Source organism: Ictalurus punctatus, chromosome 12 (genome assembly GCF_001660625.3).
Source record: "Ictalurus punctatus breed USDA103 chromosome 12, Coco_2.0, whole genome shotgun sequence".
Classification (NCBI taxonomy): domain Eukaryota; kingdom Metazoa; phylum Chordata; class Actinopteri; order Siluriformes; family Ictaluridae; genus Ictalurus; species Ictalurus punctatus.
In genome coordinates, this window is record NC_030427.2 from 11,546,832 (window position 1) to 11,566,892 (window position 20,061).

Consider the following 20,061-nt stretch of genomic DNA (forward strand, 5'->3'; position numbering starts at 1 on the left):
AATTAAGTCCTAAAACTATTCTGTACAGTGTAATATTCTACAGGGTGTCCCAAATGTCTATATACATGGGACTATGTTTGCCAGAACATCAGTGGATGTTCGTGGATGTCTATTGATTCCAGTCTTTCTGAATTTGTTAATAAGTATGGTAGCAGTGTCATGTGTGATGTGCTTGGCAAGTTTCCTGTTAAAGTCCATCAAAACCTTGTGACAGTTTCCCGATCCAGCCATGAGAATGTTTTCAATACATTCTTCTTTTGTCAAAGGCATTCTTAAAGACTATCTGAAAAACATATGTAATATAAACCAAGTATGAAAAGTTTGGAAGACATTTAGATATTTTTTTATTTTATTTTAATTTCCCCTATGTGTGGAGACTTTTGGGATACCCCGTACATATAATAATTTTAGAACTGAGAGTATCTTAACTCTCTTAACTTTTGAGTGCAACACAATGCCACTATGTGTATCTGTATTTGACAGTTCCTCGCCCTTGAGCTGCATCGCTCATGTTCATAACTGGTCTCCAATACAGATGTGTGCAGGAACTTTTTCTGCTTTAAATATTTTCTAACATATTTACTTGGTTCTATCCCCAAAATATCGCCAAACTAGTAGCCCAGTGTAGACTACTAAGGATGAATGAATAAACCTTGGATAACCATCTAGATTTCTGTAAAGCTAGTGTAAAGCAGTGTCTATTCGGTCAGATCTTAAGAATCATAGTGCTGCAAGAGGAAGTCTATACTATGATCAGGGGCTAACGTCTGGGGATAACTGAGTTCTTTATAAAATCTGACACAAAAACGAGAAGCCCTAACTCAATAGCAAAAAGTATTTGTAAAAAAAGTCTTGTTTTTTTTCTTTCTTTTTATGTATTTATTTAATTAATTAATTAATTTTTTTTTTTTTTTTTTGCAGAATTAGCCAAAAATTCAGGAAATAAACTGACATCATCTCTTTTGCTTGGTTTCAGGTTCCTGTTTCACAGACTAATTATATGCCTGTCAGTGCTCACTCTGCTGTTTATATGAAGAACTGCATGGTTATAAATGTCTGAATTGTCTTAGCGAGATACAGTATCTAGATGTAAATATTTGCTGATTCCATTCTGCACACCTAACATTTATAATATTACACAAATAATAAATAAAAGACTGGCATGTATGGTATTCTATACAGTTATGATTGACTCATAGCTTTTCCCTGGTAAATAATGTGAATTGAGTGGGCACGGAGGCTTAGTGGTTAACCTCGCACCACCAGGGTTGGGGATTCGAATCCCCAAATTGGGCCCAAAGTGTCAATATTTTGTGTGGCCACCATTATTTTCCAGCACTGCCTTAACCCTCTTGGGCATGGAGTTCACCAGAGCTTCACAGGTTGCCACTGGAGTCCTCTTCCACTCCTCCATGACGACATCACGGAGCTGGTGGATGTTAGAGACCTTGTGCTCCTCCACGTTCTGTTTGAGGATGCCCCACAGATGCTCAATAGGGTTTAGTCCATCACCTTCACCCTCAGCTTCTGTAGCAAGGCAATGGTCGTCTTGGAGGTGTGTTTGGGGTTGTTATCATGCTGGAATACGGCCCTGCGGCCCAGTCTCCGAAGGTTGAGGGGATCATGCTCTGCTTCAGTATGTCACAGTACATGTTGGCATTCATGGTTCCCTCAAAGAACTATAGCTTCCCAGTGCTGGCAGCACTCATGCAGCCCCAGACCATTACACTCCCACCAGCATGCTTGACTGTAGATAAGACACACATGTCTTTGTACTCCTCACCTGGTTGCTGCCCCACACGCTTGACACCATCTGAACCAAATAAGTTTATCTTGGTCTCATCAGACCACAGGACATGGTTCCAGTAATCCATGTCCTTAGTCTGCTTGCCTTCAGCAAACTGTTTGCGGGCTTTCTTGTACATCATCTTTAGAAGAGGCTTCCTTCTGGGACGACTCTTCACGATGGTCTTGGCCACCGTGCTGCAGCTCAGTACAGCTCTTGGCAATCTTCTTACAGCCTAGGCCATCTTTATGTAGAGCAACAATTGTTTTTTTCAGATCCTCAGAGAGTTCTTTGCCATGAGGTGCCATGTTGAACTTCCAGTGACCAGTATGAGGAAGTGTGAGAGCGATGACACCAAATTTAACACACCTGCTCCCCATTCACACCTGAGACCTTGTAACACTAACAAGTCACATGACACCGGGGAGGGAAAATGGCTAATTTGGCCCAATTTGGACGTTTTCACTTAGGGGTGTACTCACTTTTGTTGCCAATGGTTTTGACATTAATGGCTGTGTGTTGAGTTATTTTGAGGGGACGGCAATTTTACACTGTTACACAAGCTGTACACTCACTACTTTACATTGTAGCAGAGTGTCACTTCTTCAGTGTTGTCACATGAAAAGATATAATCAAATATTTACAAAAATCTGAGGGGTGTACTCACTTTTGTGAGATACTGTATGTCCTTGTGTCTTTTATGTTATTTTAAATATTTAATGTCTACAGGAAGTCAAATTACTTACATATATACTATAGTGCTCGTGGCCCAAAAAGCACGATTCTGATTCTGATCTTGTGCTTTCATGAGTCCTCCATTATAGGTCAGTTTAGTTCAACAACCTTGCATCATCCAAATTTCCTGAAGATCATGGGATGAAGAAAAGTACATTCTCAATTTTCTCATTCTTTACCTTCTGTGATATTGTGATTGATTGACAAGGTCCCTTTAAAAGTACAGCTCAACTTTAAAAAGATTATAGAGTGAAAGTAAATTATATTTAAAAAAATATTTATTTAAGTAAATCATAAGAATGTAGTTTGCATGTTCACCCCGTGCTTCAGGGGGTTCCTTTGGGACCTCCCCCAGTGCAAAGGCACGCGTTGTAGGCTGTAAGATTTAAAATAAAATAAAAATAAAAATAAAAGGCTAAATGGCACTGCAATCATGGAATCACCCTTTCCAAATATCTATAGTCCTTTAAGGCTCATTAAAGCTCACTTTTTCATATCTAATTTTTTTCTATCACTGTTAAATCAGTCATTAATAGCAACCACCCAGCCATTATGATCATGTGTTTTGTGGTTTAGCGAGGGTGCTATTTTACCACTGGGCCCTGTTTCCTGTGTTTCTCTGCTTCCTGTTAAAGAGTTGCTGCAGAATGTGTCCTTTACTCTTCCTTGAATTGCCGTTCCCTTCTGTGGTTAGCGCTGTTGCAACACACCCAGGATACACACGCACATGCCAGTAAACTCAAGAGGAGGAAGTAACACAGTAACACACTCATACTCTTGTTCAGTGTCATATTTTTTTTTTAGTCCACACACACACACACACACACACACACACACACACCCCTACATATATGCACAGACACAAAGTAATCACTAGATGGCAGTACAGCTCTATATCATTTACACAGCACCTTTTTGAACATTGCACCAATCGCATAAAATCTGTTTTAAACATATAATTTGTGTCTATAATAGTTCTTATAAAATACATTCAAATGTAAGTACACTTAGTCCAACAGACTTGCTGTTCCTGAGAATGTACAAGTTAAAAAAGAAAAAAGGAATCCATAACATTTTAGTAGAAGGATTCAGAATAAGAATGATATATATAATTTTTTTTTTATATTATATCACAAATCTTCCCTTAATCCAACTGCAGAAACGTAGCCAATACATGTTTGGTGTGCTATATCTGCTGTTTCATTTCTTATTTATTTATTTATTTTTATTAACAAATGGCTTTAAGTGGGAAGGGAGCAAAGTGGTTAAATGGTTAGCATGTTTGCCTCGCACCTCCTGTGCTGGGGGATCGAATCCCACCTTCGCCCTGTGTACGTGGAGCTTTGGGGGTTTCCTACAGGTACTCTGGTTTCCAACCCCAGTCCAAAGACATGTTGTTGGTTGATTGACATTTCCAAATTGTCTGTAGTGTATGACTGTGTGTGATTGTGCCCTATGATGGGTTGGCACCCCATCCAGGGTTTACCCTGCCTTGTACCTGAGTTTCCAGGGATAGACTCCAGGCGACCTTGTGTAGGACAAGCAATATGGGTGGATGGATTTCTTTAAATGGATTATTTTTTTTACTTTTGTGGAAACAAAAACTATAGCACCACCAACGGTCATAAGTAAAAATACACAGAATAGCTGGGACTTAGAATAATTGGAAAGCTGGGGCTTTCTTTCCAGCCCAGACTGCAGATTTATGTAGCCATTCAGTAAAGACTATGTCAAGTGATTATACTTGGTAAAATTAACAAAAGGCCTAACTAATAGCTAACATTCTTGGGTTTGTGTGCTGTAACCGCCTTCTTCAAAACCCACCAGAGATTTTCTACAGGGTGACTGTGATGGCCCTGTAGAATCTTTCAGGGCTTTTTCTGCAACCAAGCCTTGGTGGAATTTGAGGTATGCTTGGGATCATTGTACTGTTGGAAAGTCCAATAACGCCCAAGCTTCAGCTTCCTCACAGATGGCATGACATTTTCTCCTAGGATTGCCTGATACTTCAGTGAACCCATCTTGTCTCCCACACACTACAGGTTTCCAGTGCCAGAGGATGCAAAGCAGCCCCAGAGCATCACTGAGCCACCACCATGCTTGACTGTGGACAGAGTGTTCTTTCTTCATTCTTCTTCCTCCAGACATACCGCTGATCCATCGTGCTGAAAAGTACCAGTTTGTTTCATCGCTCCACAGAACAGAACCCCAAAACTCAAAACTTCTGTGGCTTATTTATATGATTTTGAGCCGACTTTTCTTGTATTTTTTGGTCAGTAGTGGTGTACGTCTTTGACTTCTGGCATGGAAACCTTCTGCGTTTAGTACGCACATTACTGTGCTCACTGAAAACTCTCTGCCTGTTGTCTCTAAGTCTTGCTATGTGACTTTTGCATTCACTCGAGTGTTTTTCACAACCTGCCTTCTCAGAAATCTGGTTGCAGCCGTTGATAGCTTCCTTTTTCTGAATGTCAAGTGTGGCAGTTCACACTGTCCTATAAGGGGTTTGCACATTGGTGTGATGTTAGCCCAGTTTGTGCTGCTCATATTGGGCCAATGCTGAGGTCAATGTTGCACAGGTATGCAAATAACCCTGGGCCAATATGAGATTTTATGGTTTAGCCCTGGCCCACATTACCCACGGCTTGCCTGTGAAGGACCAATGTGGGCATGCTTGCTGGGACAGCATGATCACGGACTATAAACCCTTTACTTAGCAATAGTACTCATTAGAATACAATTAAGCATTATTGTATTTGTTCTCTGGGAGGAAGGTATGGCCTTACTCTCCCGTGTTAATCATATTAAAGTTAACAAATCGCGGGTGTCTTCATGAGGGCATATTTAGTTCCTCCGTGTCTGTTCAGAAGCTTTATGTCATAGCATGAGCAGCAATTCGAAAGAGTTTCTGAGGCTTGCTTCATGCTTCTCAGGTTCTCTCTGGTTGGTACCTGTTGTGTGGTAAGGCAGAGCTAGCTAGTGGGTGGGAATTTTCAAATTATTTTTAGCCCTCACTCATCATAGTATTGCTAAAGGCCATGTAGGCAGCCATCTTGGACCACTAACATAACTTGGGGCCATTATGCTTTCTAGCACTGGTTGTATAGATGATCTATATAATACAATATTCTGTATTTGACCTAGAAGTGAGATTTGGGAATGTGATGTTTTTAAAACAAAGTTTTTGGGAGATTTGCTAAATTAGTTTGTAAAATGAAACTAGCAAATATTAGCTACACGTTGGCTGATTAGCCTCTGTTGGAGTGAGGGGAAACTTGGATTTCATTTCTTTTTCAAGTGTATTTGTTTCATTCAAGTCTTCAGGAGATGGCACAGCCCTTCTTGCTGTCTTTATGGCTTTCTGGACCTAAAAAAAGAAAAATCACAGTGAGGTTTTAAGGAGTAGAAGAGAGTTACAGTATATAAACATCACTAGTAGTGCTTCAGTGGTAGAGGTAGAGTGGTAGTGGTAGAGTGCTTCAGTGAGCTATCGTATGGTTTTGAGTTTTAATATTTGCCGCCAGAGAGCCATTGCTGGACTTAAAGTTCAGCCAAAAATGACATTTATACAATATAGCTTTCCTTAGCTTAAAAATATTTGCTTGGCCATGATATGGTTGGTGTCTAAAATGGATCAAATTATATTTATTTACAAAATGTACATGTACTATACACAAAATTACTTAGGTATACAATGACTTTTGAAGTGAACTTCATTCTGCTAAGCTGCCAGCAAAAAACTGCTGTTAGCAATATTAGCCAAAATCCAAAGAAGCAAAGTCAAAGAATGGTTGATGAACATCTATATATTTCTCTCTCTTTTTTCCCCCAAAATATCATAATATATGCCAATTTTAATTAATTTTGGAAAATGAATGTCAATTAATTTGGAAATATTAACAGTTTTCAAACATCATGATTAAGCAAAAGTCTAGGCTGAAAGAAAGTACATTAACACAACTCTGAGACTCAATCAGTAACAGTAAATGATTAAATATACCCTGATCTTCACTTTGTGATGACTTGTTCTTTTTATTCTTTGTCTTCTTTTTACGCTTTGTTTTTTCAGACATTGATGTTTCAGCAGTAGGTTCCTCTGGGCTCTCTGCGATGTCCTCTATGGTATTAGTGGGTGGTGTCAGTTTTGTTGTAGCGGATGGACCAGGATCTTCCTTACCCACTTCTCCCCCCACATCCTTACCAGTTCCTTTTTGTTTAGATTTTCGCTGGAAAGTAAATTTTTTCCTTTTCGAAGGTACACATGACAATTTGATACCTTTATTGCCCTTCAGAGACGAGGATGGGGTCTGCTCTTGCAGCATCTCACTGTCTTCTTCCACTGGATTCCCCTCTGCTGCATACTTTTTATTAGATTCTACCATTTTATTGATTAGATCGTCTGGAGAGCTGATGTCATCAGGAAGGTTGCCAAGTGCTAGCAGGTATTTGGGGTTGTGGTACTTGTGGGCAGGCACTTTCAGAGTCCCCTTGTCTCCCAGACTCACTTGGAAGCGGGAGGTGGCTGGCAGCGCGGGCCGTGTCGGTACAGTCACCCGGGTTGATGCTGCTGTATTACGTTTACTGATGCTGAACTCCTTGAAGAGGTTTAGCTCCCGTGAGATGGCATAAAGCTCCCTAAAGTCCCGGTCGAAGAAGTCGACAATTTGTCCTGACATGACGGTGATTATGTTTCTGTCCATACGTGATGAACTCCATGAGAAGCTGGACAATACAAGAGACAGAAAGGACTTAACCATCATGCTGTGTTTATTACTTAGTAATAAGTGTCCCATTGCATGGAACGTGCCCCATTGCATGGTTTTAATTCTGTAACAATGGATTGTAATAGAATCAGTGATGATGTGGTGTGCTATGGCCTGATACAAAGCACCCACTATTACACCACAAAGTGAATTATTTTCCTACAACAGCACATCTGTTTCATTCATATTATTAGGCGCTGACATTACATGTAATCTTCCACTGCAAGGACGATCAGCTGTCCTTCCTGTCTCCCTGTAGTACTGACTTAGGAATCTTACATTACAGACATTGCAGTTTATTGCTCTGGCCACATCTGCAGTCCTAATGCCTCCTTGCAACAGGCCTATGGCATGTTCACGCAGGTGAGCAGGAACCCTAGGCATCTTTCTTCTGCTGTTTTTCAGAGTCAGTAGAAAGGTCTCTTTAGTGTCCTAACTTATTGTAACTGTGATCTTAATTGCCTACCGTCTATAAACTGTTAGTGTCTTAAGGACTGTTACACAGGTACATGTGCAATAATTGTTTAGGATTCATTGAACAAGAATGAAAAACCTTGTTTAAACCCTTCCCAATAATGATCTGTAAAGCTTATTTCGATTTTACAAAATTATCTTTAAAAGACAGTCTCCTGAAAAAGGGATGTTTCTTTTTTTTGCTGAGTATATAATCAGTCTCATCAGCCTATCTTTGTTTCTCACTTTTGAAGTTAATGTTGCTGTAACCCACCTCGTTCAGCCCTTGAATAATAATTAGTTGATTTCCAAGTAGATTCAAAGCAGGAAAAGCAGTTGGTGTTCAGCCTGGAAATGTATTTCTACACATTACCAATAACATGTGCAACACCGAGCAAGGCATTTTATTAATTAACTACTAACTACTAATTAACTACTAATAATCCATGATTTGAATTAATTACTGTTGTGAATGAGCAAAATCATTTAAATAAACCATATAGATTGTTATAATAGATTCTTTCTAAGTTTCTACTGTATTTCCAGGAGAGAGTTGTGCATGCTACATGCCATTTATTTCAGGACATCTTGTGGTACTTAGACATTTATTTAATATGTAAATGCTTCCAGCGTTAATAGGAGGCACACTTGATAGTTGATTGGCGACCAAGCTAAAGTGATTAAACAAGTGGAATCAGGTGTGGCTCCTACTTGGCTGGAATGAAAACCTGCAGCCAGACTAGTTCAGTGTGGATAAGATTGAAAACTTCTGTGCTACAGAATTTCTACCCTTTAGGATAGATATTTACTTTTCATTTCATGAAATTAATGTCTTTCTGTGTGTGTGATTAATTAATGGTAAGACATGTTTGACTGAAGACTGTCAAATAAAATTGACGTTTGCTCATTCCCGTCACTTACCAAATCTGAAAAAGCAATATGGTCCTCTCACATATAAATAGTTCATTCTTGCATTAAAATCATGAAATTGGAAATGGCGTTTCTTGTTTACATTACATATATGATTGTGTTATTTCATGATTGAATGATTCAAAATGTTTACTGAATATTACGCTTTAGGATGAAGAACGTGGAAAAATTTGATGTTTTTTTACATGTATTAATATTATTAACCTCAAAAATAACGATAACCCACACCACATTTAACCACACCCAGCGTTCCAGTAAATATAAACCAAAATTTGCATTCGTAACTCTGCATTAGTGTAAATAAACAAGCCCTTGTGTTGGGTGGTTGACTGCTGGGGGATGCTGTCAACCAACAATATGGTAGAAATCTACCATATAACTGCACTTCTTTCAGGTATAAAGTAACTGTCTATAGTCCAGCTGTATCACTGCACAATTTGTCAGACCCTTCTATTCAGTAGGAACAGAACATCATGGGACAACCACCTTGTTGCTTCACCTTTCAGGAGGACAATTATTTGCAGACTACAGCTCATTTCCATGCACAGCTTGTGTTAACTGCCATTAAGCCCTCATCTGATCATAACGTCACTGTTGGCTGGATATTTTTGTTTGGTGGACTGATTCCTAGCAAACAGAGAGTTGGGTTCTAATGTTTGTAAGGGTTCAACAGAACCAGTTCACTCACCTGTAAGATCCGAACATCACTTTTTCTCCATCTATAAGCATGTATTTGTTGCTCAAACTCCCAGGGACTCTACCAAAGGACAGGTCAAGTCCTACACCTCTCAGCATGCGGGTACGGATATTCTGTAAAGGCAGAGTGGTTTACTTTCTAAATTAATTTGCTCTTAAAGGAAAAGGATCCACTTTGAGGTGGTAACAATAACTGCTTCATCACGTCATCCCATCAGTGATTATTTTCCTAAGACAGCATGCCCTCAGGTGTTTTATAATTTATATATAACATACTGAATCAGTTTCAGGTGTTCACTCATAAGTGACAACAATAATTAACACTACGTTAGAATTAAATATCGGAATTTCAGATTAAAAGATGCTCTTCTGTGCGTATTCTGCTCACCTGGATATGGTGAGGGCTGACCTCCAGCCTTCTGCACATGTCGAGGAAATGTGGCCCTCCCTTACTGTCTAGAATAATGTAGACAGCAACGTTACGCATGGAAGCTGCATCCAGCAGATCTTGTAGGATCTGAAGATCTGTGAGAAGGTCCATCACAATAGCCACAACCTGAGAAATACATGTATACAATAAAAAAAACCCTAAACTTCACAGTTCCTGGGATTTAATAGACCATCTAAGAAATGCACAGAAGTAAGTATTGTAAGTATTTTTTTAGCTCATTAGTTAGCCAAGAAAACATAAAACTGATCAAAATCCCCACTTAACACCTGATAAAACTGCAGCAGCTGGTATTATAACCATAAATGTCCACCATAAAGTTCTGCAAAAAAGGATAATGCAACACATGACTCTACTACCACAGAATTTTAAAATTGTTGGCATAATAAACACACCACAGCTGAGGGTAAAATGGTTAAAAAAAAAAAAAAAAAAAAAATTCTTGTACATCTGTAATCATATACCTTATTATGACAGTGCTTACAACTCTACATTTTCAATAGAATACTACAGAAATGCAAGTCATATATTGTTTAACTTGGGAAACTGCTAGAAGAATGAAGATGAATGAATGAATGTATCAAGAATGTACATCTACACTAACCATCAACCCCAGCACATCACATGACCAAGTCACATGTCTCCCACTTCCGCCCTGTGTGTACGGGAGTTTGCATGTTCTCCATGTGCTTCAGGGGCTTCCTCCAGGTACTCTGGTTTCCTCCCCCAGTCCAAAGTCATGCATTGTAGGCTGATTGGCATCTCTATATTGTTTGCAGTATGTGAATGGGTATGTGATTGTGCTCTGCGATGGGTTGGCACCCCATCCACCTTGTGCCCCGAGTACCTGGGATAGGCTCCAGGCACCCTTGCAACCCTATGTACGATAAGTGGTATAGAAAATGGATGGATGGATTTTTTTTGTTGTGTTTCCTGTAATAAAACCAGCTGCGTGAATGAATGAATAGAAACTACTAGAATAGAGAAATGCATGCCTTGTTGTTTCTGGTTGAAAAACTAGCCAGAATCCAAGTAGAATCAATAGGCTGGTAATTTTTTTTTCAATGATTATTATCTGTGGATATCCTAGTATGTTGGTTAAACGCGGTTTCTGCTTAAATAAAAGTTTAAGAGTTATTTTGCGTGGCAGAATGATAAGCCAACCAACACTCATTCACAGTGAAAGTATTCATGACCTTTCAAACAGAAAGCAAATCAAGTCTGATGAAATCTGATAAGGTTGATCTGATAGGGTAATCTTTTAGCTGAAGTTCTAGTGTTGAGTAACACATCTACACATTAAAAAGAACATAAGGCCACTCAAAAATAAAGCAAAACCTTGACAAGGCTGCAGTTAAGTAGGGAATTGAAAACAACAGGGTGTGCTGTTATGGAAAAGTAATCAGTGACAGGGTGGTGTTTTGTGGCCAACCTCTAAATTCCAATAACAGCACATCTCAAAGTGTTTTGTTCCTCTTACACCACAGAAATATTTATTAATTAAAGAATTATGTCATGCTATCAGATCTGTTTGTAGTCATGATTAATGTTGTGGAACGTCTGTGCAACAAGTTCCTGTTAATACTTCTCATTTGAACAGGGGTTCCCTTTAATCAGCTTTACTTGGACACACAGTAAAAGCACAGTGGTTAAATGCTGTCTTTATATGCTGCCTAATTATCCATTAATTATCTGGCAGATGCTTCAATTTTAGGGCTGTAGAGCTTCGGTCCGGTCTTAGACTCTAGTCTGGTCTCAAACTTTTTTGTACTGAGTTGGACTTGGACTTTGTCTCAGTCAGACTCACTAGATATGTTCTTGGTCTTGACCAAGAGTTTGTAAATAATAACGTTTGTGTTGTCGTTTCTTTGTCTTGGCCTCAAATAGGATTCAATGGTTTTTGGTTCCGATCTTGACTCAGTCTTGCTTTCATTTAGACTTGACTTGATTTTGTGGTGAACCCCTTGACTCAGTTTTGACTATCTTTTTTTAGTCCTGGTCTTGAAAATGGAAGTCTTGACTAAAGTCATACTCAATCAGAGTGAAAAAACATTAATGTAAACACCTCAATTGTAAACCGATTAAGGCCAATAAGATTTAAATTTATGTCTGACTGAACAAGGTAGGTATAACTGTTGTGTATACCATAACTGTTGTGTTTGATTATGTTACCCTATCATAATGTGCATTTGCCTCTCAATGCGCTCCTTTAAAATGATTCACTAAGAAAACACAGTGCATATTACTGATTTTAATATATTTAAATAAATATAAGCTTAGATAGATAGATTGATAAGAGAGCTGAGAGGAGAATAGATAGGCTGGTTCGAGCGGACAGGAAGGCTAACTATTACGATACTAATAACCACTCTTTACAACAATGGTGAGCAGAAAAGCATCTCAGAACACACAACATTGAACCTTGAGGTGCATGGGCTACAACAGCAGACGACCACACAGGGTTCCACTCCTGTGAACCAAAAACAGGAATCTGAGGCTACAGAACAGGAATCTGGGCAACTGAAGATTGGAAAAAATGTCACCTGGTCTAGAATTAGCAAATATATTGGTGTTCTTATTAAAGAGGCCAGTGAGTAAATATTTTTGTTTAAAAATGCGTGGTATACTACAGTACTTGCTGCTACAACTACAAGTACAACTGCTAGTGAAAGAGTGAAAGTACTAGGCAGAAATAATAGTTCATTTCTTCATAAAAATGTATGCTTATTTTTCAGTAAATATAACAGTATTTATGATTTGAAAACTAAAATGAAGTATTATGTAAGCGCATTAATGTATACATCAGCAGAATTTACAACATATACACACAGTTGAAATACTTTTTTTTTTTTAAACATTAAAAAATGTTCTAGTGTGTTTGCTCTTTGACTTTGAATACAAACTTTTATACTTCTACCTTATTTTTTTGCTAGTCAGCTCCCGAGGCAATGTCATTGTATGCACAAATTCGAAGTGTCTAACAGTCTCGACTCATTGATGGCGCTCACACTCTTTTGGACTCGGAATAAACCGGCAAATTATCTATCCCGAAACGATGCTGATTGACAGAACAACGTCTAGTTTCCATCACTCCAAAATAGATGATGACAACTCATCATCTTAAGGCACCATCATAAGGCACTGACTTAAAGTCAGTCAGCTGCAGAAAAGTTGCATTATTGCATTTTGTTCAACGTACCCTATCTCTTTATACATTCAGAGGGTGGGACCCACTTTGAAACGGTAATATTAATTGGTTTCACTACAACTGAATGACAATTCATCTATATCCAAAGGACAAACTTTTCGATTCATTTGTAAGTTATATTTCAGATCAATCAAATAATTCTAAGTTTTAAATCTGTTGTCAATATGTAAATAATATCTAGGTAATAACTCTTCCTTATTCATGGTTGGTAAAGTTTATATGAGCCACAGCAGCAGAATGATTCAGAATCACTTAGAATGACTCATGACAGCACCCAAACTGATATATGAGTATGAATTGTGTTATCAAGGACAACCCAAACAAACAATCTACCCATGCTATTATCTTTCGCACAACAGAAATCTGGCATTTATCACAGGTACCAGGTTCTAACTAGGGTGAGTGCTATCACAAGAAATATCATATTTCTGTGTATCACGAGATGTGTGTGTGTGTGTGTATATATATATATATATATATATACATACATACACACACACACATAGTTTGCTAACAAACTGCTAGCAATACACCAGTGCTATATTTCATAAATTAAAAACCTGTTTGAATGTACAATGTCGCTATCTCAAAAAAGCCTATTATAAAAGCGTATGTTTAAAAGTGAATGTACTTTGATATGGTTTGTGTTGTTCAGTGACATCAATACACCACACACATGCTTTAAACTAAATGGAACTGACATTCCTCTCTGCTGACTAAAACTTGAACTACTTCTTACACTGCTTGTTGATGGACCTGTTTTTTTTTTTTTTCCATGGTAGCGCTGTCAGACAGAAAAATGCCCTGGAGCATGCCAGAATTCGAGCTCACAAACTGTCAAGTCAGTTCATGTCCACATAACACAAGTCCAATTACTTGGTAAGCAGCTACAAGACTACGACTACAACTACAACTACAACCAAAACTACCCTACTATGTTGTTTATTACAAAATTGTACAAAAGCCTCTTTGCGCATACTTGTATATACATATAACAAAAAAACAAAATGAAACAAACAGATCTTTCTGAGAACGACTTTTCCACAAAATCTCTAATATTATCATGTTATTGTTTCAAGTGGAAAAATAGTGGCTGGGAAGTGAAGTTGACGCACGTAGCTGAAAAACAGACAGCTCCTTCATTTAGTCACAGAAATGTCCTGTTCTTCTGTGCATTTGATAGCCATTGTGCATGATAAAGTTACGAACATGCAAAGAGTTGCAGCAGAGATAACAATGTAGCATGTTTAAAACAGTAGCAGATTACACAGGCAAAGCATTTTCAGTGCAGTCGAGCCCATTGAACCAAGAAATGGAGGTAGCTGTAGTATGATTTAGGGCAAGTCCACTGACACCATAACAACACTACTGAGCAGCTGGTTAAGGGTGTTGTTCAAAGGGTTCTTGTCACAAATCAACCACACCCTTAAGACACTTCAGTGCATCAGAACGAGGAAGCACAAGTGCTTTTCTCTTTAGGCTTTTCCAATAAAACTTATTTAAGGCAGACATTCTTAACATCAGCCACGACTGAGTTGCGTTTTGTTTTTTGTTAGACTCCAGTGCCTCTGAATTTGAGTAAAAATTTAACTTACAGTTACATTTCCCTCCAAAAATATTGGAACGGCAAGGCCAATTTTTTTTTTTTTTTTGCTGTAGACTACATTTGGGTTTGATCATGGAAATATGATTATGAGAAGAGAGTTTAGAATTTCATCTCTTATTTCCTGGTATTTATATGTAGATGTGTTAAACGGCATAGAACATAATACATTTTGTATTAGACCACTCAATTTGTGAGCAAAAATACAGGAACATGTGACTGACAGGAGTTTCTTGTTACCCACGTGTATCCTCTTAGATTGTTTGTTTAAATAATAAATAGCTCTGAACATTTGCTCTTGGTTTTAGCCTTCAGTTTCACAACCTCCACAGGGCATCACAATCCACTGTTTGAAGAAGACTTTGAGAGCGGAAATATAGAAGACAAACCACAAGATGCAAACCACTCATCAGCAGTAAGAATCCGAAAGCCAGATTGGAATTCGCAAAGAAATACACAGATGAGCCACAAAAGTTCTGGAACAATGATTAACCTCAAACAAAGAGAGGGAAAGGCCAAGTGTGGAGAAAGAAAGGATCTGCTCATGATCCAAAACATACAAGCTCATCTGTGAAACATGGTGAAGGTAGTGTCATGGCATGGGCTTGCATGATTGCTTCTGGACTCATTAATCTTTATTGATGATGTAACTAATGATGGTTGCAGGTGAATGAATTCAGAAGTTTACAGGAACATTTTGTCTCCCAATTTACAGAGAAATACATCCAAATTAATGAGGTGGGATTTTATCATGCAGCATGACAATGATCCAAAACATACTGCCAACTCAACAAAGGACTTAATCGGGTGGAAAACATGGAAGGTTTTAGATTGGGCAAGTCAATCAGCAGACCTTAATTCAATAGAGAAGCATTTCACATCCTGAAGAGGAGAAAATCTTCCCAAATCTCCCCCCACAAACAAGCTGCGGTAAAAGCCTTGAAAAGCACAATAAAAGAAGAAACCAACATTTTGGTGATGTCAGTGAGTTGCAAGCTTGATGCAATTATTGCAAGCAAGGGATATACAACCAAATATTAAGTGTTATTTTAGCTTGCCTAAAAATTGGGTAGTCTGATACAAAAAGTTCTATGTTTTATGTTGTTTAACACCTCTAGATGTAAATACCAAGAAACAAAAACTGAAGCCCTATATGCTTGTCTCATATCATCTTTTCAGCTCAAACTCAAATGTCATTGGTGTATACACTAAAAAATGCTGGGTTATTTTTTCTACCCAAATGCTAGGTTGAGCCGTTTGGGTCATTTAATTGGGTTATTTTCTCAGTCTTGGGTAGTTTTTGACTAGTTTTGTGTAACCCAACCACTGGGTTAGTGGCTGGGTCATTTTTACTGACAGTTGAATCAATGCACCCTTCTCCCACCCCGATGCATGAGCCTAGCTCCTTGGGTCAAATCAGCTCAGTACAGACTGTTTGAATTCGCCTCAGGTGGCTGTAACAGTTTTCACAAGGACAGACTGTTAGATTTATTTGGAGAAACAAGGTTCATATCAATATAATTATCCATACGACCATTACTGTACACTAGAAAAAGCAAAAATGTGTGACAACAGCCCAGTTTACAGACATTAAAAACACTGCTATGTTCATTAGCTTTGGCTTACTTTGTTTGTAATGCCCACTGGACCGTAAGTTGGTTACTCAGTTTTTTTTGGATGTTTTAAACATCTCCTTTGATCAACATCTGATGTTTTCATCTTAAATATGTGACTTTGAGTAATTTAATTCAACGTCTTTAAATAAACACCACTTTACCAGCTCTAGCAATACATTCTGAATACCTTCTTGTGTCTAAATAAAACAGATACCATGTTGATATATTTGTTTATAATGTAGTATATTTGACATTTTCACAGGGTGAAAATAACCCTGAAATTATGAGCCCATTTATGAAATAAAATTAAATCAGCGTTTTCGTAAGAAGGAACCCATCCTTTGGGTTGAAAAACAACCCATTTGCGGGGTTAAAATTAACAACCCAACTATTGCTCTGTCCTATATTTACCCAGCCGTTGGGCTACAAATAACCCAATTTGGGTTGTTTTTATCCCAGTGTTTTTTAGACTGTAGTACAAACAAATGAATTGGCTTTGCTGTTCCAATAGTTTCGGGCAGGACTGCATATTTCTATATAACACATACAACACAGAATATATCTGATGGCAGTGACTTCATAAGCAATGCCAAAGGCATTTGCTAGCTAGTCCAGAATTCAGACAAGTAAAAGCTCAAATTTGCTAGTTTAAAAAAGCATGGTAGCTAATGAAATGTAACGATGCACAACCAGCTAGCTAGCTAGTTAAGTTTATAAGTACAGACTAAAGTAAATAAACAAGTATAAGAATTCCTGTGCAGGGAGATGATTTTAGATTTCCATAGTCCTCATCTTCGCCTGAAAGTAGATAAGGATCAGTTTTGATGAAGCACATCGACAAAAATGCACCAAGTTGTTGGCAAACATTTAAGCTATAAGCTCACATCGCAAATAAAAATATTATTCAAGTCTGGCTAAAGTGGTTTTATTTTCTCTGAATGGCGGTGCAGGTGCAGCACCACCTTGCTGGTTTTATATTTGTTGGCCTTACATTTGCTGGTTTTGGTTGTTACATCAGAAAGTAAGATTTTTATTGAACAATTTAGGCGATAGCTAGGCAAAGATAAACAACTCTGGCAAAAAAAGATAGGCCTTTGATTTATATGAAATTGTATGAGCCACTTTCAACACACACATTTCGCATGAGATCGGGATGAAGAGTTTGTCAGATGAGTGTTCCATTAATACTGAGGTGATATACTAAAAACTACAGCTACAACTACACCACAATCTATCAGCAAACAAAGGATCCAAGCATTTGTTAACAGACAACCAAAATCCAGGTACTAGATACTCTATAGATGTATAATGTACAACACGGCTTCTTAAGCACTTTATATACACGGATCTCTATAAATTTAAAATCAATTCCACTCAGCACAGATTTATTTATGGCCATTACTTGTCTGTTTCAAGGGAAATCTAGGAATCTGTGAAGCATATCCAGAGGGAATGTGATTTTCTAATTTTGTTACAGTGCTGAAAACCACAAACCACCATTAAGCCTAAACAATGACAAGTGAAATATAATGACAATTTTTGATAAACGAAAAGCTCTCTGGCTTCCAAAATCCAAAGTATTACTGTTTAAATAACGGGCCTACATTTTTGAATGCTTTGTATGTAAAATAAATCTGTAGTGATTTTGTGTCCGTGATTTTTGGTTAATAAAAACCTTTTCTTCTACAGTAAAAGGTTCCCTGACTATAAAATATTTACTGATTTATAGACCAACTTGTTTTTGAGTTATTGAGGTTTGGATTAAACCAGATCAAATCAATACAATATTTTTTGATATTTTGTGATTTATACCACTGAAAAAAAAAGAAGAAAAAAAAATTAAAACCCACACCATAGCTTTGCATCACCCCACTTTGAGAAGCAGTGGTGTAAGAATTGAGTGTACTGTATAGTATTATGTATTCTGAGATGCAGTTCTGTGTTTTCTATTTTGTTTCGTTTTGAAAACACTTCTTGTTTTAACAAACCTTGTGTGCTTCTTGGATCAGCCTACGGACAACTTCTTTAATATGTGGCCCATTGTCTTTGGGCGGGTGTGTGTACACCATTCCACGCGTGACCCCTTTAAAGAAGCCACTGTTCGGCCAGCCGATGTCCAGCAGCGGCACTTCGGTGTCGGACATCTCAGGCCAGTAGGTCGAGCGTAAAGACGTCGAGTCGTCTGCATGCTTTCGAGCCGTTGCTGCTCCGCTGTCATCGGGCGTGCTGTATGTTTCGACAGTGCTGTGGATCACTTTGATCTCGCTCGCCGACAGGAAGTTCTTGGCGTTGTCCTTATCCAGGCACGTCTTGAACGCACCGTCTCCGTTCTTCAGCAGTTCCTCGAGCGCCACGCGCTGCGTCTCGCTGTAGTAAAACTCCGGCCTGGACTCGGGGATGTTCTCACCAATCCGGCCGTCTTCCATGCACTCTAGCTGGGACTCAGCCATGGCTGCTCTCGGTCTCTCATAAACAGGAGACCTTCTCTTCTCTTCTCTTCTCTTGACACTAACTTTAACTCACAAGTTCTCACGAGCGCGAAAGTAGCGTAGTGGAGCTCACCTTTGTTCACGCGCCAAAGGTGAGCGCACAGGTGGGCGTGGATTAATGCCAAACATTCCACGCTGATTGGTCCCTCAAAACCTGGGAAATACCTTCACTTTTAAACTGGGAAATCCCTACACTGTTATATATATATATATATATATATATATATATATATATATATATATATATATATATATATATATATATATATATATACACACACACACATATATATGTTTAAAAATGAAGGGATTTCCCAGGTTTTGAGGAGGAGGAGGAAGAAGGAGGAGGAAGATTCCTGAGCTGAAATGTTTCTCTTTTGTATGTACACCAATCAGCCATAACATTAAAACCACTGACAGGTGAAGTACATTGATTATCTCATGACTAGGCACCTGTCAAGGGGTGAGATATATTAGGCAGTAAGTTAACAGTCAGTTCTTGAAGTTGTTGGAAGTTGGAAGCAGGAAAAATGGGCAAGCGTAGAGTTTCGGCAGGGTAATGCACCCTGAGTTCAAAGTGTTGACTATCGCAATCTGATCGAGCATCTGTGTGCTCAACAAACAAGTCTGATCCATGGAGGCCCCACCTCACAATTTACAAGATTTAAAGGATCTGCTGCTAACATCTTGGTGCCAAATACCAAAGCAAACCTTGTTGTCTTGTGGAGTCCATGCCTTGACGGGTCAGAGATGTTTTGGGGGCACAAGGTGGGCCTACACAATATTAGGCAGGTGCTTTCAATGTTATGGCTGATGGGCATATCTCAACCACAGGTAAATTTATATCGATGAAAATAATTTATTTCGGGTTGGTAATGGCACTCTGCTTAGTGGCCACACCACCTGTTTGGATTATTTTCATAAAACTGCACGGCCTGCAGTGTGTTATTCTGCTTTTATCACAACGATTTGCTAACAATTACAATGTACAATGTTATTAATGCACATGACACTGTGCATTTTAACGGTTTATAGACAGATTTGATGTTGTGGAAGGCACGAGAGAGAAGTTAGTTCCTGTTAACACTTACAGTATGTTACAGCCGTGACAAATAGTTGTTTCCTCACCAAGATCTTTCTCTGTTGCTCTCTCTGTCTCTCTCTCAGTCTCATAAACACTGTTGGTCATTTTACAGGAATCCAGAACGCATAAACTCCTCCGTTTTAAAGATTTACAAAGATTTACAAAGAAACATTACAAAGCACTGTGTTTCCAAGCGTTCATACTTGAGATGGCTTCCATATGTGCTAAATAAATGTCTTCTAACAAAATA

The 20,061-nt window shown here is 38.4% G+C and overlaps 1 protein-coding gene across 1 annotated transcript; it reads right to left on the reverse strand.

Moving 5' to 3' along the window:
- Positions 1-2,781: 2,781 nt before the first annotated feature.
- Positions 2,782-18,826, reverse strand: LOC108273086 (protein FAM83F). The gene is made up of 5 exons (XM_017482081.3): positions 18,227-18,826; positions 9,752-9,919; positions 9,356-9,477; positions 6,522-7,243; positions 2,782-5,888 (listed from the first exon to the last, which is right to left on the reverse strand). The coding sequence occupies exons 1-5, from the start codon at positions 18,686-18,688 to the stop codon at positions 5,842-5,844; spliced, it is 1,521 nt and encodes a 506-aa protein (XP_017337570.1). The 5' UTR covers positions 18,689-18,826; the 3' UTR covers positions 2,782-5,841.
- Positions 18,827-20,061: the final 1,235 nt, after the last annotated feature.

Coding starts and splice junctions, on each gene's coding strand:
- LOC108273086 (XM_017482081.3), bottom strand. CDS start 18,688: ATGGCTGAGTCCCAGCTAGAGTGCATGGAAGACGGCCGGATTGGTGAG. Junction 9,920..18,226: donor TGATCCAAGAAGCACACAAG/GTTTGTTAAAAC, acceptor TGTATTTCTCAG/GTTGTGGCTATTGTGATGGA. Junction 5,889..6,521: donor ATCACAAAGTGAAGATCAGG/GTATATTTAATC, acceptor TTCTTTTTTTAG/GTCCAGAAAGCCATAAAGAC.